Below are 23,689 nucleotides of genomic sequence, written 5' to 3' on the forward strand. Positions count from 1 at the left end.
GAGAAAACTCATTTCACTCTGTCAGGTATAGGACTAGGGAGAAGACAACCCTCATGGAACAGATCAGCAAGACAAAAGTAAATGTCTTCAAATGGCCCACTCGAATTCCAGAGCTGAATCCAATAGAAAAGTTGAGGAAAGACAGACCACAGATTATGTGCAACTATCTCAGCCAAGAACAAGGACAAAAACTGCCCATCCTTCCGTACAAAGTTGCTAAACACATCCTAAGATTATGACAACAGGCGAGCACCAAGTTAGGGAAACAAAAGACTTGTGCAACAAAGACTTTTTGGGTTCTTATTCTTGAATAAATTCTAGAACTTTCACAAGAGTCTACTGTGTAGATCAGTGAAAAACTACATTTTGAATTCTATTTCTTGGACAGAAGAATGTAAAAAAGTAGATTAGGGAGTGATGACTTATAAAGCATTCCATTTAGGCTTATTCTGGTTCTCTCTTAACTTTTTGAATGCTTCTTTAAACCATTTTATATTTTAAAAAATGACTAATGCCCTGGTGTTCTGCCCGGCAACAGCCAATATTGCTTTTCCTACTAGACGCTGCAATTAAGAGGTGCAAATTGAAGCAATGGATGCATAAGTGACTTAACAGAACAGATCAATCCTATTACTTCTCCTTAAGGATTGGGGGGGGGGGGATTCAGATACTTTCAGTCTGTTACTTTGGGCTTCCAGTTCCACTGAACTGGCCAATGATGGGCTATGGTGTTATAAGCCTTCATTCATGGCTACCATGCCGGGTTTTTTTCATTGTTATCCCATCCTAACCTAGTTAGATGAGCTATTGTAACAATGGTTCTTGCCAAGCGTCCACAGACTGATGAACTTTCCAGAATGTGGCTACATGGATCCCCCAGTCTGACCATGAGGATTATGGATAAATAATTGTGGGTTTTCTCCCCCAGTGGATTGTCACCATCATCTCTGGACTTCTGCCTGACGGTACACAGTGTGTCACTGAGCTGGGCTCTCAATTTTCTTAATTTGATGTACCGCAGAGGTAAATAAATATTAGAGATTTCAGGTTCCATTTTACCAACTTTTCTCCTCTTTCTTTTAAAATAACAGCCACAATAGACTCATTTATCACCGATAAGGAGGGTACATCCAGAGTACATCTAAGCTCCTATCTAGGATCACTAAAGAGGAAAGAGGCTGCATAAGACCCTTCCTAGATGACCGAAAGTTTGAAGGATTTCAACAATGAAGAATCAGACTTTCGCCGAGGCTCAGTAACCAAAGGAACAGCAGAGACTGAATTTATTCAGATTGACATAGTCCAGATTCTAAATCACCCAACAGAAAGCACACTGAAAGATTCAAAAAGCAGAAACTGGCTTTGCTACCCCTATTTGGTTTAGAGATTCCCTACATATCTTGCTAAACTGTACAAAATGTTTACACGAGGCAAGACGAAGAACCGATAGCAGCAGTGTGTGCAATCTCCTCGCAGTGATCCCTCTTACGCCTTACAAAAATGAACTTCTGCGCTCCAGCAGGGAACCGATGTTTTCAGCAGTTCTGAGGGAGAACCCAGATCCTGGTCTTTGCCATGGAAGCTCAATGAACGCTCACTGCAGTAAGGGTGATGTCACTTAACGGCTATTCTTCATTGCTTCTTTTGCTGCCAGGATCAGGGGGGTAAGACTGGAAAGAGGCTTTGCCGTTTTCAAGAAGAGGTGCTACAATAGAGGACATTTCTATATTAGTCATAAAGATTAACACACATTACTTTTCTATTTAAAGCAGTATTTCTTTTAAGATCACGTGCAGGTTAGCAGCTGCTCACTATAGAACTCATGACATTATAGAAGTACCACAACCATACTAGTGAAATAAGGCAAGTAATTCTATTGATCCAAAAGTTCCACTGGTTGCCATTGGAATCCAAAGTTCTGTTTAAGTTCTCATGCATCGGCTACAAAACAGTATTTGGTATGTTATCTTAACCCTCACTTCACTTTGAGTTCTAACAATAAGAGCTCTCGTAGAATACATCTCTTTGCTTTTCCCTCGTTAAAATTATGTCATTATAAAAGGTTCTTTGAAAGAACCTTTTCTTTCCAGGCGGCCAAACTAAATTCATGGCTCGCCCAAAGTGTGCTCGATGCCTCCTCTTATTTTGATTTTAGAAAGCAGATTAAAACTCAATTATTTAACAGGCCGAGTTCTTAATATATTTTATTATTATATTCTTTTAAGATTGTTGTACTCTCCTTTTATGGCATGTATGTACTTTCTTATATTATATGCATATAAATTTGTTGATTTCAATGATATGCATCGTTTGTAAATCAATTAACTGTTGTGAACTGCCTAGAACTTCCTGGGTATGGCGGTATACAAAATAAAATTATTATATACAGTCGACTCCACCTAAGTTACATTACATTAGTGTCTTCTATCCCGCCAATACCTTTCAGTTCTAGGCGGTTTTCAACAAGAATTGGCCTGGGCATTTCCAGGGAGAATACATGGTTAATAGATGTTGTATGCGTCAGGACCTGTGGAGGGCCAATCAGGTTTAGTTAGATCACTTAACAAATTTCTTGAACAGAAAAGTTTTAAGTTCTTTCCTGAATGTTTTGCAGTTGGGCGTCATAGTCAGCAGATTGGAGAGGTATCAATCTAGTTTCGCTGCTCTGGTGGCTAATAGTCCGTCGTATATTTTTTTGCTTTCTATACCTTTGATTTGGGGGTGGGTAAAGTGTGCATGAGTTCTCCTTGGTGCACGTCGGATAAGCGCACGCTCCGGTTATCCACATCTGACCACCACGGTCGTGGGGGTGTTCTCTTTTACATTAAAGTCAATGGACGCAAACTCCAGCTATTTGCAATTCTGCTTATGCTTACTGATGTCATAGGTCCCACCTGTATTCTTTCATGTAATGTTCACTCTGGTTAAAAGCAATCACGTAAATGAGCTGCGTGTTTTGGAACAGCAGTCTAGGCCTGGCCATGTGTTTGAATTTTTGGAACTGCACAGTGGCTTCGTGTGGACAAAAATCACTCTCTTTGACTGAACGCGTCCACCAGGCTGATGTCAGACGCCGCTTAGGCGTTATTACAGTTTACTTGTATATAAATTGGAAGGGCCTGTTCCCTGAGAGTGGTGTACTCCAGGTCCTTCTGCAGTTGCTCACACAGATGAACTACAGTATGGTCTCCCAATTAAAGTGATAAAGAGACCTATACACCCCTTTCAAACGTAGCGAAGCTGTTGGCTTCAAGGTGCCTGCCTGTTGAATATAAAAGCAACAAAAACCAAGGGATAAACCCGGCGCTTGCCCTCCGCTAGCGGTGCCCGGCCCAGATGCCAGCCTGGCTCTGCTGAGCAGCGTCGACCCAGAGTAGGCGCTGCAGCTGCCAGCTTCGGCCATGAAGAGGAACGACCCCCACCGCAACCGCGAGGTGAAGGCCATGGTTGGCCGGACGGCACGGTCATCGAGGCGCCGCACACGGTCAGAGAGGCGCGGTGCCTGTCCAGAAAGGAGACAGATTCATCGAATTTGGCATGCAGGAGGAGGGTGTGAATGTCTCAGACGAGTTGAGGACCGGAGACACTGGATCTGGGGCTTCCGGTATGCTGACTAGGATCGGATGACACCTGGAGAAGTTTGGCAGCCAAAGCAATGAAGTCATTTCAAGCTGGACTTCAGTCTTGACTGTTTTGATTTTATTTTCACTTTCTTTTTAGTTTATGATATTTTTTTTAATCTCATTCATTGTTTTGCCACTTGTTTTGTTTCTATTTTATCATTTAAATTTCCCCAGAATTCTATTGTTTCAACGGTTCTCCCTTCTGCATCTATTCCTATCTCCCCTCTTTTCAACCTTTCAAAGTCCTTTAGATCATTGTAGTCTTATTAGAATGTTTATTTTCTTATTTTTCTCTTCTATCTCTATTTTTATTTCTTTATTACTCTACTAATTGTCATTTTTCCAGGTACTTTTGTTAGATTGTGAGCCTTCGGGACAGTAAGGGAATTTCTAAGTACCTATCTTACTTATAATTTTAATGTACCCTAATGTATATTTTCTGTAAACCACTTAGAACCTAACGGAATTAGTGGTATATAAGAAATAAATTACATTACATAATCACAAACTTCAAACGGGATTACAAGTCACTCATCCTAAGATATGTGATGGGAGTGATTGATGCCCCCGAGCTGCTGATCTCGTGAGAAAAATGACGGTGCTCGACTCTCTTCACATGGTACTCCGATTAAGCGCACGTGGCAAACTGATCCGAAGGGCTTGCACTTAAGCAGAGTCAACTGTATTAGAACTCTTAGCAAAGAGAGGGGAGGCAGAGCAGATAAGACTAAATTTCACATTCATGATGTATCAAATTCTGAAACTGAGAGAACATGTACATGTAGTAAAGGTATGAACATTTTCTTGGGGTGGGTGGTGGAGACAAAAACAGCAACAGCGTGTAAGATGCGAGCCCTTGATGAGCTATTGTAACATTTTTGTCAGGATGCCGCACTAAGCTTTTGGTGCACAACATTTTAATGCATAACGCTAAAAAAAAAGGCAAATTAATGGCATACAAATTTTCTTCGACTCTCAGAGGTGAACATCAATACATTATCAATTAACATAAATCTTAACACTATATTATACATTAAACATAAATGAATCCAAATTGCACTTTCAATTACTAAAATCTGTATTATCCCACAATACAGTGGAAGAAAACCTGGAGCTTGTACTCAGTCCATTCACAAACCTTTTCTGATGAAAATAAAGCTGTTCCACATCATAGTCCGTGTGTATTGTCTAAGAATTAATATATACTTGTTGGACCATTGGAGAATACTGGATAAATGAAATAATACACACGGACTATGATGTGGAACAGCTTTATTTTCATCAGAAAAGGTTTGTGAATGGACTGAGTACAAGCTCCAGGTTTTCTTCCACTGTATTGTGGGATAATACAGATTTTAGTAATTGAAAGTGCAATTTGGATTCATTTATGTTTAATGTATAATATGTTAAGATTTGTTATTTAATAAAAATACAGTATATTTAAATAAAAAACCTGTCTAGTTATATTATATGTATTAAATACTTTCTGAGATAGGTAATTTGGTTAATTGTACCCTGCTTTGTAGTGTTGGAATATATTATCAGTGAGAACATTTCTTCACCAATCTTTTCATCAATCCATCTAAACTCCTTGCTGCTATTTAAGATAAGTGAATATTAAATTTATGATAAATAAGGTTAAAAATGGACTGATGAAGAGTCTGGTGAAGAAATGTGCATTGATCTGGGTTTTGTAACCCACTTTACTTTGTCTGTTGCTTCATGGGGCTTATAATGTATAAGAAACAGGAAGGTTAAGTTTGTTACCAAGAATCTCCTGTGTGGTTCTCTCTTCCTGATGACACTGCTTAGTGAAACACAGACTGATGTCGAGAGAGAATGTTCTTGAATCTTGTGAAGACAGTTGATAGAACTGATTAACAGAAGATCATGCTTTTTTGTCATCAATACAACATCAGAGGATTTCAAAGCATTTAAGATTATATCTTTTGAAATGGAATTCAAGACTGTGATAAACCACTTGCATTTGGAATACAGGGGTGTTCTCTGGATATTGGGTGTATGTATTTATGAGTAGCAACAATGATTGTAGTATGGTAATTATTTTATAAATACAAGTATATTAAATTTTCACTATAAAAATTTTGTGAGTTTATTGTAAATTGTTATTGATATTTAACAGACTTTTTTTTAATGAATTCTTGAAATAGGAGGCTTTATATGAATATAATTCCCTAATTGTTGTTTTTTTTTTTTTACTGATAACGCATTGAGATATTCACCTGAGGGTCCAAGAAATCATTTATTAAATGTATAGTGGATATGTGGCATTAGGCACCTGAAACAATCAGGGCCTTTAGGCCCCGTCCAGTGCATCCCGCCATTTTGATGAGGAGGGACTGGGCATCCCTTCTGCTGTCGTCATCTTTTTAAGGTACGGAGGCGGATCAGAGGACTTGGATGAGCCAAATGGCTGAGGATGGGCAGGGCATCCCTCCTGCCGAGGATTTTCAAAGGAGGGGGGTGTCCAGGATCTTCAAGGAGGAAAGTGGGGGAAGTAAAAGGAGGACATCCTCCTGCCTCTCTATTTTTGTTCTGGGGTGTCGAGGGGGGGGGGGGGGAATGACCAGCATGATTTTTTTTTTATGGGACAGATATTGTTCATGAGTAACACACACACACACATCTGAGCCCATCGCCCATCAAAAAGAAAAAATATGGCAGACCCGTCGGTAATTTTGGGGCCCTTAGCAGCTGTTGCTAGATTTAAGGCATTGATCGAAGGGCTTGTTTTAATGTTAATGACCTAATTTTAATACTAATGAAGTCATTTGCATGGCAAAATCAGAGAATGTAGGAACACACAGACAAGCATGCGGTAAGCCATTCTGTACATTATGTCAGCAAATTAGGTTGTCATTAAACTAGTTCAACTGGTCTAGCGACGATCATTAGATGACCCGAGAGTTTAGTGCATCTGGGCCCTCACTCTCTCCCTCCTTCAGCAGATGAAGTTTTTAATAGAGAGCAGCACGGAGACAAATCTGTCCCCATCTCCACAGGAACTCAATTTCCCCGTCCCGTCCCTGTGAGATTTGTCGCTGCCCCAGCCCCATTCCTGTAAGCTCTGCCTTAACCGCACAAGCCTCGAACACCTATGATTTTAAAGTGTTTAAGGCTTGCGCAAATGAGGACAGAGCTTGCAGGAATGGGGCAGGAAAATTAGAGAATGACACAGGGGCAAATTTTTTCCCGTCCCCACAGGAACTAGTTTTTAGTTCTAAAAAAGTTTTAGTGTTCTCTAATGCAGCCAATATTAAACCCTCACCTTGCAGAAACAAAGTTCACTAACTTGTGTTTGGAAAGCTTTAAGCATTTCCCTAAGACAGGCAACCTTTTTACAGTAAAGAGCCAATTTATCCAAAATGTGACCCAAGATTTATAAAGAGCCATAAGGTGTAACTTCTCTCCCCTCCAACCCTTCGCAGGTCTCTGCACCTCTTATCCTTCCCTCCCTCCCCATAGCCAAGGTTCTTTCCCCTCTCCAGGCCCCAACCCTTTAATCTCTCTTCCAACTCCATGATTCCCCCCACCCGGGCCTATTGAGGTACCTGGTGGTCAAGTGGGAGTCTTTGTGGCAGGAGTGTGGCCCTCTTGCTCCTTCCTCCTCGCGGCTGCCTTTTAAAATAGCTGCAGAGACCTCTCACAGCAGCTCACAGTACTACTGAAGATGCTGCAAGAGGTCATGGCAGTCATTTTAGAAAGCAACCGTTAGTAAGCAGGAGCAAGATGGCTGCACTCCTGCTACAAAGACCCTCTGCTAGTACACCAGGTACTTCGGTAGGCCCGGGAGGGGGATCAGGAGGTTGGGAAGGAGATGAAAGGGTCAGGGCCTGGACAGCCACATGCAAGAAGAGCCGTGGGTTGCCAACTTCTGCCCTAAGAGCTAGAATACCAAACAGCTCTATGACCTTCGGTCAAGTCTTCCCTAGGTCAACATAGTCCTAATCCAATCTTTTGGGAAAGATTCAAACCACTGAACAGCTAATACTATATGCATTTCTGCCTCGGTCACCTGAAATATCTAGTCTCAACGCATGGCTGTAGACTAGGCTCCCAGGGTTTTGAAACCTTTTCACACCATCTCCGAGAAAGAATGAACTCACCTGGAGTAGATCATTAGCAGAACCCCTTTTCTCCACATCCATCTCAAGGCAGCAATTGAGAAAATCTCGGAACACAGATGAAAGCTTTTCAGGGTTTTGCAGCTCTGGGGTGCCATTGGTAGCAATAAGATACAAGGCCTAGTTATAACAGGAAAAGAGAGAATAAAAAGTTGCTCGGCATTTTAATGCAAATTACACTATTGAACAGATTCTACATATTTGTCTTCATGCCTCACCTACTCAGAACCATAGCAGCCAACTTTTGAAAATGATTGGGGTTCTGAATTCATACTTCAACCAATTTTTCCCCTCACTTAGCAAAAAAAAAAAACCAAAACAAAAAAACACCAAAATGCATCTGGTAGCAAATGGTAGTGATGGTCAGCATGTATTTAAATGACAAGAGCAGGGGCAGGGAAAGTGGACAAATCAAAAGCTAGGGTCCAGCCACTCTCTCCCTTCCCTCCCAGTGTGTTGGGATCATACTTTCTCTCTTTTCCCCCTCCCTTCATTCAAGCCATTTATAGCACTTTTTCCAACCAGTTCCTCTACACCAGTGGTCTCAAACTCGTAGCCCAGAGGCCACATGTGGCCCACCAGGTCCTATTTGGAGGCCCTCGGTATGTTTATCATAATCTGAAAAGTAAAATAAAACAGTTTTTTGATCATATGTCTCTTTAGTAATAAATGACAATATTATTATTAAGACTCAGCCAAAAGGAAAGATTTATAAACTAGAGAGTTTTTTACCTCATTTCTTCAATAAGACATTAACTATTTTTTTCCGAGGCCCTCCAAGTACCTCCAAATCCAAAATGTGGCCCTGCCCAGGGTTTGAGTTTGAGACCACTGCTCTACACCATATATTTCCCCTAATTTCATCTTCCCCCCTCACTCTTCCTCTTCCCTCTGTACTGTTTCTTATGTTAAATTCAATTGATGGTACAAGGGGAGGGAATATTTGATGTGTATTAGTTTTTGATGGAATATTAAGTGATGTTAAAATGTAAAGTGATTGAATCGTATGTTGCACTTATTGAAAGTTTTAAAAATGAATAAAGATTATATACTTTTCAATTTTTCTTCTCCTTAACAGGCATACATAATTTGATGCTTTTTATTTGGGGGCAGGGAATTTGATTGCCGATTGCCTGCTCTACTCCATAAATTTTTTTAACCTGTTCTACTTCCCATTTTCCCAGCAAGGTCCAATGCAGTTTTCTCTAGATAGTTGCCATTCCATGCAGGTTTGGCTCAACCATCCCTTTATTGATTCCCACTTCTCCCTCTTCTTTTAAATTTGTCAATTTAACTCATCTGCCATTGACCACAGACTGGGATCATTTCCAGGCATATTGTTTTCTGGGCCTAGTTCCTCATCCCCTTTTGCACTAATAGCTACCTTTCTGCCTGCAGAAGCCACATCAGATTTGTCATGATATGCTCACCCTGAGCAAGGATCATAGTTTGAAACCTCAAAAAGATTACATGCCGAGTGGGAGAATATGTTCTAGCAGCCCAGGGCATAGGATCCCACACCCAGACTAAGCTACTGTGTTCTGGGCTTCCTCCAGTAGCCGAAGACCAAGCATTCAGCTTAAGGAGCTAAGTTGAGACCTGGGAGATGATTGCACAGTTTTACGAAGAGTGAAGAGGAGAGCAAGAAAAAAGCCAAGGAGCCAAACCAGAAGCACAGAGTCCCTTCTCCCCCACCCCCCAACACTGCCAAAGGTCTCCTGCTGCTGCTGGGCGACTTCTTTAGGTTTACAGAGCCCTACGCGCCACCATTTCTAGCTGTGGCATGTAATGGGGGAAAATATTTTTATTTTTGGTGAGGAATGGAAACAATGTTTATAACTCTCACCTAGTGATTCTTGGGCTCACTCAGTTGTGGGGAACGGCTGATAGATTTGAACTGTGAGACAAATCTAAAAGCCATCTTTTTGTTTCTTCCTAGTCTCACCCCTTCTGCCACTTCCATCCCTTAGTGCTTCTTCCCTCCAACCTGATCTTCTCTCTACTTAGACCCCTTTTCTCAAATGATCTCCCCTATCACCCCCTTCCTCCCACAGTTCCTCTTCTAGGACCCAGTGCTGAAAAGGTTTCCGTGCCAGTAGGACTTGTTAAAGTGGCAGTTTCATATTAAGAACAGTAAAATCTTCCTGGAAATTTATTTTTTTTTTTTTATAATTCTTTATTCATTTTTAAAACTTTCATCAAGTGTACAACAATCATAATAAACACAATTAATCAGAGCACTTGCATATCTTATCATTATAATCTAAAAATACAAATGTGACCCTCTCCCCACCCTCCCTCAAAGCCCTTCATTCATAATAAGAACCTATATTTGTATCCCTCCCCCCTCCCAATACTATATGGTGTATAACTAATAGAAAAATGGCATTTAATCATGACAAAAAGACGTTAATGGCTCCCAAATTTTAATAAAATTATTATAATTTCCATTTTGTATCGCTATTGATCTTTCCATTCTATATATGTGAAATGTATTTATTTTAAAAATTCACAGAGTGCCTAAAAAACTAAGCAGTTTACATAAGAACATCATAATAGCACAAAGTACAACTCAGGTTTATCAGCAACAATATTCCTTTACATTCCTTTTAAGCGTATCGTAAAAATGTAAAACAAACTTATCCCAAACAATGATACCGTATCCATGTAGTTTTCTTCCCATATACATTACATGAAAGCATTAACAAATAGCTGAGTTTTCAGCAATCTCTAAAGTCATTGGCTCTGCGCAAAGTTTCAAACTCCCAGGAAGAGTATTCAATGGCTCCATACAACTATTGAAAACAGAGCTTTTTGACCTCACATAGTGAACTCTCTCCTCCTTATCAGTTATGAATTTCATCCCTCCCTCAGACCTCAACCTTCTTCCTGGCTGGTAAATTTTCCAGACATCTTGAAAGCACAACGGGGCTGATCAATACAAAACATGGTGCGCTATAGATAGTGTGTTTCTGAATCTCGCCATCCTCAGGTCTGGCTCCAGTTTTAGGCTCAGATACTCTTTTCTGGTTTTCTTAAAAACTGTCCAACATTGTAGCCTGGACTAGACAGCTAACTCTCTTTTTCTTTATTATTGTATAAATATGAAAAACCACAGGAGTTGATTGATTTCATAACTTAGTATACAATAGGTATTTGTTAAATAATAAAATCAGGATTAAATGGCAAGGTAATCGTTTTATTTTAATGATTCATTGCACATAAGCATGTTCAAATATAGCCACCACTAACTCAGTATTATACCAACATTTACTAAGGCAACATTATTTTTCCCCCGGATAAATGGACTTTTAAACACACTTTTACATAATAGTTCAACTTCAATAGAGAGTATCTTTTAGGTAGAGTGAAATCAGGCACTCTTGAGCAGTAACAAGACTTACTCTGAGAGGGTTTTCATTTAGATATGGAGGCTCGCCTTCAACCATTTCAATGGCCATGATTCCTAACGACCAAATGTCCACTTTAGGCCCATAGGCTTTTCGGGTCACTACTTCTGGAGCCATCCAGTATGGTGTTCCTACCATTGTGCTGCGCTTACTCTGCTCTGGGGTGATCTGGGCACAGAAACCAAAATCAGCTGAAAATGAAATGGAAAAATGTTAATGTGTGATCATCGACAGCTATGACCCAACAAACGAGCTACATGCGATATGTCATAGAAGAACCTTTTAGAATCAATTCTTAGTATTTTTTTAAATAAAACTCAGGTTACAGCTCACCTTAACCTATACTGGGCCCCAGAAATCCAAAATGTAAGTCTTTCTTTCTGAACTATTACCGTATTTCCCCATGTATAGGCAGCAGCCTATACATGGGTTTTGCAAACCAGCCTAGTGGGTGTGGCTTGCTTAAATGGGGCAGCCTATACATCATCCCCCTCCCCCTGAAATACCTCCCTCGAGTTGCTGGTAAATACCGGTACTTCCTGGACAGCTGCGCTGGCTGCTTTCTTCCTATCATGCTGTGCAGGGCAGGAGCAATGTTTGCGATATTAAGCCTCGCCCCATGCTGCTTCCTGGTTGGCTGCCATAGCGAGAACTGACAGCAGCCAATCAGGAAGTGGTGCGAGGCGAGGTTTGAGATCAAACATCGCTCCTGCCCTGCATAGCGTGCCTGGAAGAAGGCATCTGGCACAGCTGTCCAGGAAGTATTTACCGGCGACTCGAGGGAGGTATTTCAGGGGGAGGGCATGATGTATAGGCCGCCCCATTGTATAGGCCAATTTACGTTTTAAAAACTCTTAGATAAGCCGTGGCTAGTAACATGGGGCAGCTTATCTAAGAGTTTTAAAATGTAAATCGTCGTTTCCTGCGGCCTATACAGAAGAAATACGGTAACAAATGCTTCCCCCTACATTTCCCCAATTCAAGTTCTCTCCTCCTCTTTATATCTTTATATTATCTTCTGCTTTGAAGCTATTTTCCCCAACTACGAAGGTTAACTAAATAGTAAGGCCTCCACCTCCATAAAAAAACTTTTGCTTGAATAAATTATTATAATAAATAAAAAATGCAATGTTTGAAACTTGCTCCTTTACATTTATTTTCTCCATAGTTGCCACCATTCATCACACATTTCTGCCAACAGTGGACAAATTTTGAAAACAATTGCAAAACAAACTGCATATCTGGTCTCTTCAATCAGTTGTTCACAATCATAGAAACATAGAAAGATAACGGCAGAAAAGGGCTACAGCCCATCAAGTCTACCCACTCTACTGACCCATCTCATTAAGTCTGAGTGCTAATGACCTAGTTCCTTAACTCGACCCTAGTAGGGATCCCACGTGAATGTCCCATTTATTCTTAAAGTCGAGCACGCTGGTGGCCTTGATCACCTGCACCAGAAGTTTGTTCCAGTGATCCACCACCCTTTCTGTGAAGAAATACTTCCTGGTGTCACCACTAAATTTCCCTCCTCTGAGTTTGAGCGGGTGCCCCCTTGTGACCAAGGGTCCCTTGGGAAAGAATATGTCATTTTCCACCTCGACACGACCTGTGACGTACTTAAATGTCTCAATCATGTCACCCCTTTCCCTGCGCTCCTCTAGAGTGTAGAGCTGCAATTTGCCCAGTCTTTCTTCGTATGAGAGACCCTTGAGTCCGGAGACCACCCTAGTGGCCATCCGCTGGACTGACTCAGCTCGAAGCACATCTTTACGGTAATGTGGCCTCCAGAATTGCACACAGTATTCCAGATGAGGTCTCACCATGGTTCTGTAACTTCAGGTTTGCGGCTGACGAAGCTTCTATTGATACATCCCATCATTTGCCTTGCCTTGGATGAGGCCTTCTCTACTTGTTTGGCAGCCTTCATGTCTGCACTGATGATTACTCCCAAGTCCCGTTCTTCTGAAGTCCTAACCAGTGTTTCTCCATTCAAGGTGTATGTTCTGCATGGATTTCTGCTGCCGACACTTCTTAGCGTTGAAGCCCAGCTGCCATGTCGAGGACCAGTTTTCCAACGTGATCAGATCCTGCGTCATACTATCCTTGAGATTGCTTTCGCTTACTGTATTACACAGTTTGGCGGCGTCGGCGAACAGTGCTACTTTACCCTGAAGCCCTCGGGTCAAGTCCCTTATGAATATGTTGAAAAGGGATGGTCCCAGGACTGAGCCCTGCGGCACTCCGCTAGTCACCTCCGATGTCTCAGAGAGGATGCTGTTGACCACCACCCTCTGAAGTCTTCCACTCAGCCAATCATTGACCCACGCAGTTAGTTTCTCACCTAACCCCATCGATTTCATCGTCTATGGTGTGGGACACTGTCGAAAGCCTTACTGAAATCCAAGTACACTATGTCCAGAGACTCTCCCGAGTCTAGCTTTCCTGTTACCCAATCAAAGAAGCTGATAAGATTGGATTGGCATGACCTGCCCCTAGTGAATCCATGTTGACTGGGATCCCTTAGATTCCCCTCGTCCAAAATCGTGTCTAATTTACCTTTAAGTAGTGTTTCCATGAGTTTACACACTATTGATGTGAGACTCACTGGTCTGTAATTCGCAGCCTCTGCTCTGCATCCCTTTTTGTGCAGAGGAACGACGTTTGCTGTTTTCCAGTCCAGGGGGACTCTCCCCGTACTTAGGGAGAGATTGAAGAGCATGGCAAACGGTTTCGCCAGAACATCGCATAGCTCTCTGAGCACTCTTGGGTGCAAATTGTCCGGTCCCATGGCTTTGTTCACCTTGAGTCTTGACAGTTCTCTGTAAACATCAGCTGGTGTGAACTCAAAATTCTGAAATGGGTCTTCCATGCTTAATTCGAATTGAACAGATGCTCCCAGAAGGTATTCTTTCAATTAGAAAAAGGTAGAGATTACATGGCACTTAGTCTGGGCTGTATAGCAGATGGGGAAAGACCAAGATCCATCCTCACAATTGCCTCTGTGGTGTTTCATAGTGTGCAAGACCTAGCGCTGTCATGTTGAAAGAAGATTTCCTTCTTGCGTTGCTGAACTCTAATAATTCTTTCAAAATTTCAGGATTGCAATGTAAACCTTTTGAGGGATCCTCGAATTGCCCTTTACAAGTTCATCAATCTATCTTTCTCATCTGAGACTTGCGTGAACAACAAGGAAGTGGATGACCTGTGACAGCCGTGGACAAATCAGCTCTTCTCAGTCCACAATCTTTACATTTTATGGCAGTGTTGCACAATACTCAAATCAACACAAGTCATCACCATAAACGACCTGCATGCAGTGGTTAATTTCAATTGGAGGGACTCCTCCAACAGTCAAATATTCTAAAATGGCACACTGCTTAAATTGCACCAATGATTGCTCACTGCATGCTTCCATTTCACAAGCCAACTGAGTTGAAGAAAGATTTCAAAAGAATAAATGAACTTGTGTAGTGTATCAGTGCTGCCATCTGTAGATGAATTATGGAGGTGGAGGTATTACAGTGGTACCTTGGATTACGAGCATAATCCGTTCCAGGAGCATGCTCGTAATTCAAAATGCTCTTTTATCAAAGCGAGTTTCCCCATAGGAAATAATGGAAACTCGCTTTGATGTGTTACCCCCCCCCCCCCCCGAGAACCAGCATTGCTCCCCTCGAAGGCCCCCCCTGCAATCCGGCACCCCCCTGATTCGATCTGGCACCCCCCCCCCCCGATGCGATTGGGCACCCCCCGCCACGATCCGGCACCCTCCCCGACCCCATCCAGCACCCCCCGACCCAATCCAGCACCCCCCCCCGATCCAATCCAGCACCCCCCCCACAGCTTCTTACCCTCATCTGGGCACCCGAAGATCAGCCTCTTCGTCTGCTGGACCTTGAGCATCTGAGCATGCTCAAGGCCTGTGAGTTCACATGTTCACATGTTTTTTTAAACATATTTATCAATGATTTAGAGATAGGAATAACTAAAGAGATAATTAAACTTGTGAATAACACAAAGGGCTCCTTTTACAAAGGTGCACTAGCGTTTTTAGTGCACGCACGCTACCCGAAAAAGGAGGTGGTAGCAGCTAGAGCGTGCGGCATTTTAGCGTGCGCTATTCCGCGCATTAAGGTCCTAACGCACCTTTGTAAAAGGAGCCCAAAGTTATTAAATCACAAGAGGATTGTGAAAAATTGCAAGAGGACCTTGCGAGACTGGGCATCAACATGACAGATGACGTTTAAATGTGAACACATGCAAAGCAATGAATGTGAGAAAGAGGAGCTACATAATGAAGGGTACCACGTTGGGAGTCACCACCAAAGACAAGTATCTAGGTGTCATCGCTGAGGATACTTTGAAATCCTCAGCTCAGTGTGCGGCAGCTAAACAGCAAATAGAATGTTAGGAATTATCCGGAAAGGAATGGAAACAAAGATGAAAAAGTTATCATGCATTTGTATCGCTCTATGGTGCGGTTGTACCTCAAATACTATGTGCAGCTTTGGTCATCACATCTCAAAATAAATATAGCAGGTGATAAAGGCCAGCAGCGTAACGGATTTTAAGAAAAAATGGGATACTCACGTGGGATCTTTAAGGGAGTAAATTCAGGGGGGGGGATACTTGGAATGGGCAGACTTGGTGGGCTATAGCCCTTTTCTGCCGCTTTTTCTATGTTTCATTAGAAAAAGTACAGAGAAGGGCAACGAAGATGATAACAGGGATGGGACAACTTCCCTAAGAGGAAAGGCTAAAGTGGCTAGGGCTCTTCAGCTTGGAGAAGAGACGGCTCAGAGGAAATATAATAGAAGTCTATAAAATACTAAGTGGAGTGGAAAGGGTAGATGTGAACAGCTTGTTCACGCTTTCAAATTAAAAAAAAAAAATAGTACGACTAGATTTAAAACAAACTGGAGAAAATATTTCTTCACTCAATGGGTAATTAAACTCAAATTTGTTGCTAGAGAGTATAGTGAAATCAGTTAGCTTAGCAGAAGGTTTGGATAATTTCCTAAAAGAGAAGTCCATAAGCCAAGCTGGCTTGGGGAAATCCACTGTTATTCCTAGGATAAGCAGCATAAAATCTGTTTTTCTCCTTGGGATCTTGCCAGGTATTTGTGACCTTGGTTGGCCACTCTTGGAAACAGGATACTGGGCTTGATGGACCCTTTGGTCTGTTCCATTATGGCAATTTTAATGTTTTTACTTTCTATTCTGAAGTAGCACTGCTAAAGTCTATTTCCTTCAAGCATAATGCCCTCAAGAGGGACTTTAATAGGTCAGAGTTTGTCAATGTTACTGAATGGCTTGGATAAAAATAGCCTTACTGGGTCAAACCAATGGTTCATCTAGCCCAGTAGCCCATCCAGGTCACTAGTACCTGGCAAAATCCCAAAAGGTAGCAACATTCCATGCCATGACCCCAGTAGCCCGTCCTATCTGGCTTTGCAAGCATTAATGGTTTTAATTAGAGCCAACAAATTGCTTCCCAAAAACAAGCACAAACAGAATAAACCACTGCATGCATGGGATCTAGAAATATAGAAAACAAGAACAGAAAAGCTCACCCAGGGCCCCAATTCTTATATAGAACCAGTCAACAAATAGCAGAATGTTTAAAGGGAGTCTCCCAATTTTATACATACTGAGTTTCACAGAACCATCCATTCCCAGAAGAATGTTGTCACTCTTGATATCTCTGTGAATAACTTGATTTGAATGAAGGAATTCCAAAGCTTGCAGACACTGGCAGAAAAAACATATCATAAAATTGATAAGTGAAAGCCAATGCAATATGGTAGCAGTGATTAGACAGGGCAGGAATCCTTCATAAACTAGGTGGCCACTGGATTTCTGCCATATGACCTCTATTGCTGATCTTAAGAACCTCTATCAGCAGTGTTTGACCCAGGGTGCTACGGAAAAATGACAAGACATACCAACTTATCCAAGACAGATTGCTCAGAAAGTAGCTATGATTAATTTGATTTTTTTTTTAGCTTTTTTTAGCCAGTGGCATGATGGACCACTGGTCTGACTCAGCAGTGGCAATTCTTATGTTCTTATGTAAACCGTTCTGAACTCCCCTGGGAGAACAGTATAGAAAACTGAATAAATAAAAATCTAATATTTTTTATTGCGATTAATCATGCAATTAAAATTTTTAATCAATGTACAGCTCTAATTTAGTTCTTATAGTACTTCCTTGCAACTTAGTTTAAGAGAACTCAGGCATCATAAGAACATAAAAACATAAGAACTGCCATCTCCGGATCAGACCTTCGGTCCATCAAGTCCGGCGATCCGCACACGCGGAGGCCCTGCCAGGTGTACACCTGGCGTAATTTATAGTCCACCATATCTTTATATGCCTCTCTTAAGGAGATATGCATCTAGTTTGCTCTTGAAGCCTAGGACGGTCGATTCCGCAATAATCTCCTCTGGGAGGGCATTCCAGGCGTCAACCACCCTCTGAGTGAAGCAGAACTTCCTGATATTAGTCCTGAACTTGCCCCCCCTTAGCTTCATTACATGTCCTCTAGTCCGTGTCAAATTGGACAGTGTAAATAATCTTCTCAGCTCTATTTTGTCGATTCCTTTCAGTATTTTGAAGGTCTCGATCATATCCCCACGCAGTCTCCTTTTCTCAAGGGAGAACAATCCTAGTGTTATAAGTCTATCCTCATATTCCAGTCTCTCATACCCTTCACCAGTTTTGTCGCTCTTCTCTGCACCCTCTCCAGCAGTTTTATATCCTTCTTTAGGTAGGGAGACCAATGTTGGACGCAGTATTCCAAGTGTGGTCTGACCATTGCCCTATAAAGCGGCATTATAACTTTCTCCGATCTACTCGAGATTCCTTTCTTTATCATGCCCAACATTCTATTTGCCTTCTTTGCCGCTGCCGCGCATTGTGCCGACGGCTTCAGGGTCCTATCTATCAGTACACCCAGGTCCTTTTCTTGTTCACTCTTCCCCAGAGTTGCACCTGACATTGTATACTCGAATTCCTTATTCTTATTTCCTAAATGCATTACCTTGCATTTCTCCACATTGAACTTCATCTGCCATTTCTCCGCCCATGTTTCTAACCGACACAAGTCGCTCTGGAGTTTCTCTCTATCCTCCTGCGATCTGATCGCCCGGCATAGTTTTGTATCGTCTGCAAACTTGATCTCACTGGATGTTCCTTCCTCCAGGTCATTGATATAAATATTAAAAAGGATCGGCCCAAGTACCGAGCCCTGGGGTACTCCACTAGTCACTTTCTCCCAGTCGGAGAACTTCCCATTTATGCCCACTCTCTGCTTTCGGTTTTCCAGCCATTTGCCTATCCATCTTTGTATATCTCCCTCTATGCCATGGCTTTGTAGTTTCCTGAGAAGTCTTTCGTGTGGAACTTTGTCGAACGCTTTCTGGAAGTCCAAGTATATTATGTCCACAGGCTTCCCACTATCAATTTGCTCGTTCACGGTCTCAAAAAATTGGAGTAAATTCGTCAAACACGATTTCCCTTTCCTGAATCCATGTTGACTGGGTTTCATCAAGTCATGTGCGTCCAAGTGCCGGACTATGCTATCCTTGATCAGTGCTTCAACCATCTTGCCGGGGACCGACGTAAGACTCACAGGCCTATAGTTGCCCGGTTCCCCTCTCGATCCTTTTTTGAAAATTGGCGTGACGTTCGCTATCCTCCAGTCGTCCGGTATCTGTCCAGTTCTGATTGTCAGGTTTGCAAGTTTTTGCAATAACTCTCCGATTTCAACCTTCAATTCCTTTAAGACTCTCGGGTGAATTCCATCCGGTCCAGGGGATTTGTCACTTTTAAGTTTGTCGATCTGATAGTATATCTGGTCTAAGTCCACTTCAACTGTGGTGAGGCTGTCTTCTATTTCTCCTGGAAACACTTTCTCCGCTTCAGGTATTGTTGAGGTGTTTTCCTTCGTAAAGACAGACGCAAAGAAGGAATTTAGTTTGTCTGCGATTTGTTTATCTTCCTTGATGTACCCTTTTCTTCCCTGGTCGTCCAGGGGTCCCACTGCCTCTTTTGCAGGTTTTTTTCCCTTTCACGTATCTAAAGAAGGGCTTGAAGTTTTTGGCCTCCTGGGCTATTTTTTCCTCATAATCCTGTTTGGCATCCCTCACCGCCTTGTGACATTTCTTCTGATCATCTTTATGTTTGTTCCAGGCTTCGGTTGTCTTTATGCATTTCCATTTTTTGAAAGAGTCCTTCTTTTCTTTTATGGCTTCCTTCACCTGTATGGTAAGCCATGCCGGTTCTCTTTTGCTCTTTGTTCTCTGATCTTTGGAAATCCTCGGAATGTAGAGATCTTGTGCTTCTGTGATAGTATTTTTCAGTAGGGACCATGCCTGATCTACCGTTTCAAGTTTGTCCACCATCTTCTCTAGTCGTTTTTCTACCATGGCCCTCATGCGATCGTATTTACCCTTTTTAAAGTTTAAGGTGGTGGTTAAGGTTTTGGCATGTTTCCCTTTCCCGATGTCAAGTTTAAAGTTGATTATATTGTGATCACTCGTTCCCAGTGGAACCACGACTTCCACTTCTGTTATCGGTCCCGTGAGGCCATTAAGGACCAAGTCCAAGGTGGCGTTGCCTCTTGTCGGCTCTTTTACCATTTGTTCCAGGAAGCAATCCCCTAGCACCTCCAGGAACTTGGCCTCCTTGCCGCAGTTGGAGGTTGTTAGTTTCCAGTCTATCCCTGGGAAATTGAAGTCTCCCAATATAATTACATTGCCCGTCTTGCATTCTTGTTTGATTTCCTCCATCATTTCTGAGTCAGTTTCCTCCGCCTGTCCTGGAGGACGATAGTAAAGGCCAATTTTCGTATCTGCGCCATATTGACCAGGAATTTTGATCCAGAGTGACTCAAGCTTCTCTTTCATTTCTGTTGTAACCATTTCAACAGAATCTATTCCCTCCTTAACATATAGAGCAATACCTCCACCTTTCTGCCCTACTCGATCTCTTCTATACAGTTTGTATCCCTGAAGTACTGTGTCCCATTTGTTTTCTTCATTCCACCATGTTTCTGTTATGCAAATGATATCCAATATGTCATGTCTCGCTATTGTCTCTAGTTCCCCCATTTTGTTACCTAGGCTTCTAGCATCACTTGCCTAGTCCCAAAAACTGCATCTTGAAACCTCTTCATCTTACAAAGGAATCTTCAGTACAGAACGTGGGTTCTGTTCACCTTTACAACAGCAAGGAAAAGGTACATATTCTTAGAAATATTTACTAGTAGAAAAAGTAAAAGGTTATGGATAGAAGCGTGCATAATCTTGCTTAAACTAATGCACTTGTTACTCTTTCAAGTAGACAGTAATTCTAGCCTCATTGATTTGGGGACTTTTTGATATGACAATTTTACATATGGAGGGTAATTTAGGAAACCTCCTATATGTAAAGACTGTTTTATAGGTGAAAAAGGCCAGCCTTTCATTTAAAAAAAAAAAATTCTACACCAGTGGTATTGTCCTCAGGGACCATCTGGCCAGTCAGGTTTTCAAAGTTTCTGTAATCCATATTCAATGTGGATATCCTGAAAACCTGACTGGCCAGATGGTCCCTGAGGACTGGGTTGAATACCACTGCTCTATACTAAACATGCATATAAACATGTGGTTATAAAACACATACTTATATACACACAATGTGCTGGCGTTCCCAGTGGCATAATTTGGGCAGTGCTGTAATGTAGCCATATATTACACTCCCTTATACGGACCTCCTTTACCGGATGGACGCTGGCGGACTTTACCAAGATAAGTTCCACTGGCCAATGTTTAATGATTATGATTGACTTCCATTTTGGCCACAATGAGGACCTTTTCTTGAAAGTGATTTTACGTTATTCAATGTTTTGCACTTGGCGTATTACTCAGTAAGCTTTCAAATTTATTTAAAAACCAAACAAAAAATAAATTTACACATATACATAGTTCCAAGGTAAGCACAATGATGTTTGTGGGTTAGTCCTGCCTAGCACTTTTATGCGGTATGCTAGGATATATCCTAGTGAACTATTTATTGAATGGTAAGAAGTTCCCATGAACTGATTGCACACCTGGGACTGTAGAAAAAGTACATAGCTTTTGAATGGAATTATTGTGCTTAAGTACCCTTAGTCCCAACAACTTCATTGAGAATCGAGAGCAAGTCTTTTTTCATTCAGCAATATATTTAACATATGCAAGTACACACACATATACACACGTTCTGAAGCTAGTGTAAAAATGTATCAGCATTTCTGCATTAAACAGCAGGAGCATAGCCGATCTGCAGATTTTATTTTTGGAGGGGAGGGGGCAAAAATGGACTGAGGGGACAATATATTTCCTCCCCCCCCCCCGATATGGTGCATCAAGAATATCATCCTTTGCTGGCAGAGATGCCAAAGGACTACCAGCCAAAGAAATTCACTGCCAAGCCATGCCACTCCTCCTTGCAATGCTGCAGTAACCCAGAAATAGTTGAGGTGCCTCCCCGAGCATGCAAGAGAAGTCTCGCTTCGGGTTACTGCCGCAGTGCAAAGAAGAGGGGGCGTGGCTAAGCAGCAAATGTTTTTGTCTGATGTGGCTTTGACATCCCCGCCAGCTATTTAGTGGGTGCAGTGCAGGTTTAGAGGGGGGTCAGAACCTACAGTGTGTGTATGTGGGGAGGGGGGAGGGCAGACCGAAAGGGCAGACCCCCAAGGCCACCATAGCTATGCCACTGCTATAGAGGTCAATTCTAGGCAGCTAATTTTATAAAAGATAAAGGCACCTGTGCTGCCTTTAACTTTAAAACTTTTGTAGGCTGGCAACGGGTCGTCTGAATAAGATTGCTCCTTGATACAGCGACACGGCGAAACATGATTTTCATGTTAGAGCATTGAGCAGGTTTAATTTAAAGATAAGTGAATTTAAAATATTTATAAAAATGAAAATTAGACATTTATTTCATAACGGTGGTGTGTGGAGGCTAGGACCGATGAGGAGGCTTGCTACTGATAATCCTAGCTTGAATGAAAGATGTTAGCTTAGATGTAGCCTACTGAGGTCCTTCCCCCATTCTAAAAGAAGAAGAAAAAAAAAAGATTTGTATTTAAGTGGTTTTTTTGATAAAACTCTTACAAAGTATATGAGAGTTTTGGAGTGAATCTAAAATACTTTCAGAATATACTGAGTGAAAGGAAGTGAAGTTTCTTTTATGAACTGTTTAGATCGGCTTCGCTTTAAAGTGGATTTTAAAAAAGCCAAATATATATATAGCCTTTATAAAATAGGCACCTTTTAGATTTTTCACTTAAATTCCCTGTTATAAAGCAAGACTCTTAGCGGTTAAGGTAAACATAAGGAGATGCCTTACAAAACAGCAATAACAATAATATCAATTAGTGTAGAGAGGACAAGGACAATTCTCAGGTTCTGATGCTAATCCATATTGTCCCTTAGGTTACTTTTTGACTTTTGGCAAAACCCAACATATTTGCTGTTTCTCCTTTTCCTGCTTCCTCTATTTGTCCGTTAGTTTTAGGAAAATGTGCACATCTGATATTTTTGCATTTTGCACATTGCTTCAAAAATATTCATCGTCAGAAACAGCAATATACTGTAACCTCACCTCTCGGCAAACAGCTGCTATCTGTCCTTCATCCATACAGGTTTCAGTTACAACATCTGTTAGAGATCCTCCTGCTAAATACTCCATGACTACCCACAGCTCGTCTCCAACAAGATAGCTACAATGAAAGGGCACAGCAGAAAGAAAAGAGGCTTTTAGTGATATACAGGTTGCACAAAAGGGCCGATGCAGAAAGCGCGCCAGGCTTGCTCAGCTTTTGAGCAAAACTGTGTAGGCCTTTTGTAAACATTTAGGTATAGCACATTCAGTAATGCCAATGAAGCTATTCTATGCAGAGGCAGAGAAACGCACAGAGGACAAGGCGACTGAGAACAATGCAGAGGCTTTAAACGCAATGTCTGCGGAGTGAAAATTTAGCTCATACTTCTGTTATAGACTTAGCAAGGGATTTCACGCCCATATCTTCCCTTTATTATGAGCATGAGGACTTGCAACTTTTTCTGGCTTCAAGACAGCTCAGGGTAGCGATGTGCTCAAGAAAAGTGCTAGAATGCTGAGGAATGGGTATTAGCACTCAGCGGATTGCACATAAGGATCTACAGAACATTCCAGCATACATAATGATTTATGTATATGCAAGCCAACAAAAGCCAAAACAATTTTTTGTGCACAAGACAGTTTCACTAGTGCATATCTATGTGTGCATGCATTTAAACATGCTCTCTCCCGCCCTCCCGCAATCCCTGTTCCTGTGCAGACCTCTAGGCTAGACTCAAATAGGGCACTGGTCTTTAACCTAAGGGCCGCCGCGTGACCACGATGGACCACTGGTCTGACCCAGCAGCGACAAATCTTATGTTCTTATGTTATGTAACACTGTTTTGGGCCTGATGCATGTGCTGACCCTGTGGACCG

General features: G+C 41.8%; 1 protein-coding gene across 2 annotated transcripts in view; it reads right to left on the reverse strand.

The window, feature by feature from the left end:
• Positions 1-1,252: 1,252 nt before the first annotated feature.
• The window catches only part of PAK1 (p21 (RAC1) activated kinase 1), a 112,539-nt gene continuing 90,102 nt past the window's right edge, over positions 1,253-23,689 (reverse strand). For both annotated transcript variants that reach the window (XM_033947949.1, XM_033947950.1), the window contains 5 exons: positions 22,814-22,931; positions 16,833-16,932; positions 11,173-11,369; positions 7,751-7,888; positions 1,253-1,705 (listed from right to left, as the gene is read on the reverse strand). In XM_033947949.1, the coding sequence (XP_033803840.1) occupies positions 1,619-1,705; positions 7,751-7,888; positions 11,173-11,369; positions 16,833-16,932; positions 22,814-22,931 (640 nt within the window). In that variant the 3' untranslated portion in view covers positions 1,253-1,618. The remainder of the gene's footprint in view (positions 1,706-7,750; positions 7,889-11,172; positions 11,370-16,832; positions 16,933-22,813; positions 22,932-23,689) is intronic.

This window comes from Geotrypetes seraphini, chromosome 6 (genome assembly GCF_902459505.1).
Source record: "Geotrypetes seraphini chromosome 6, aGeoSer1.1, whole genome shotgun sequence".
NCBI lineage: Eukaryota > Metazoa > Chordata > Amphibia > Gymnophiona > Dermophiidae > Geotrypetes > Geotrypetes seraphini.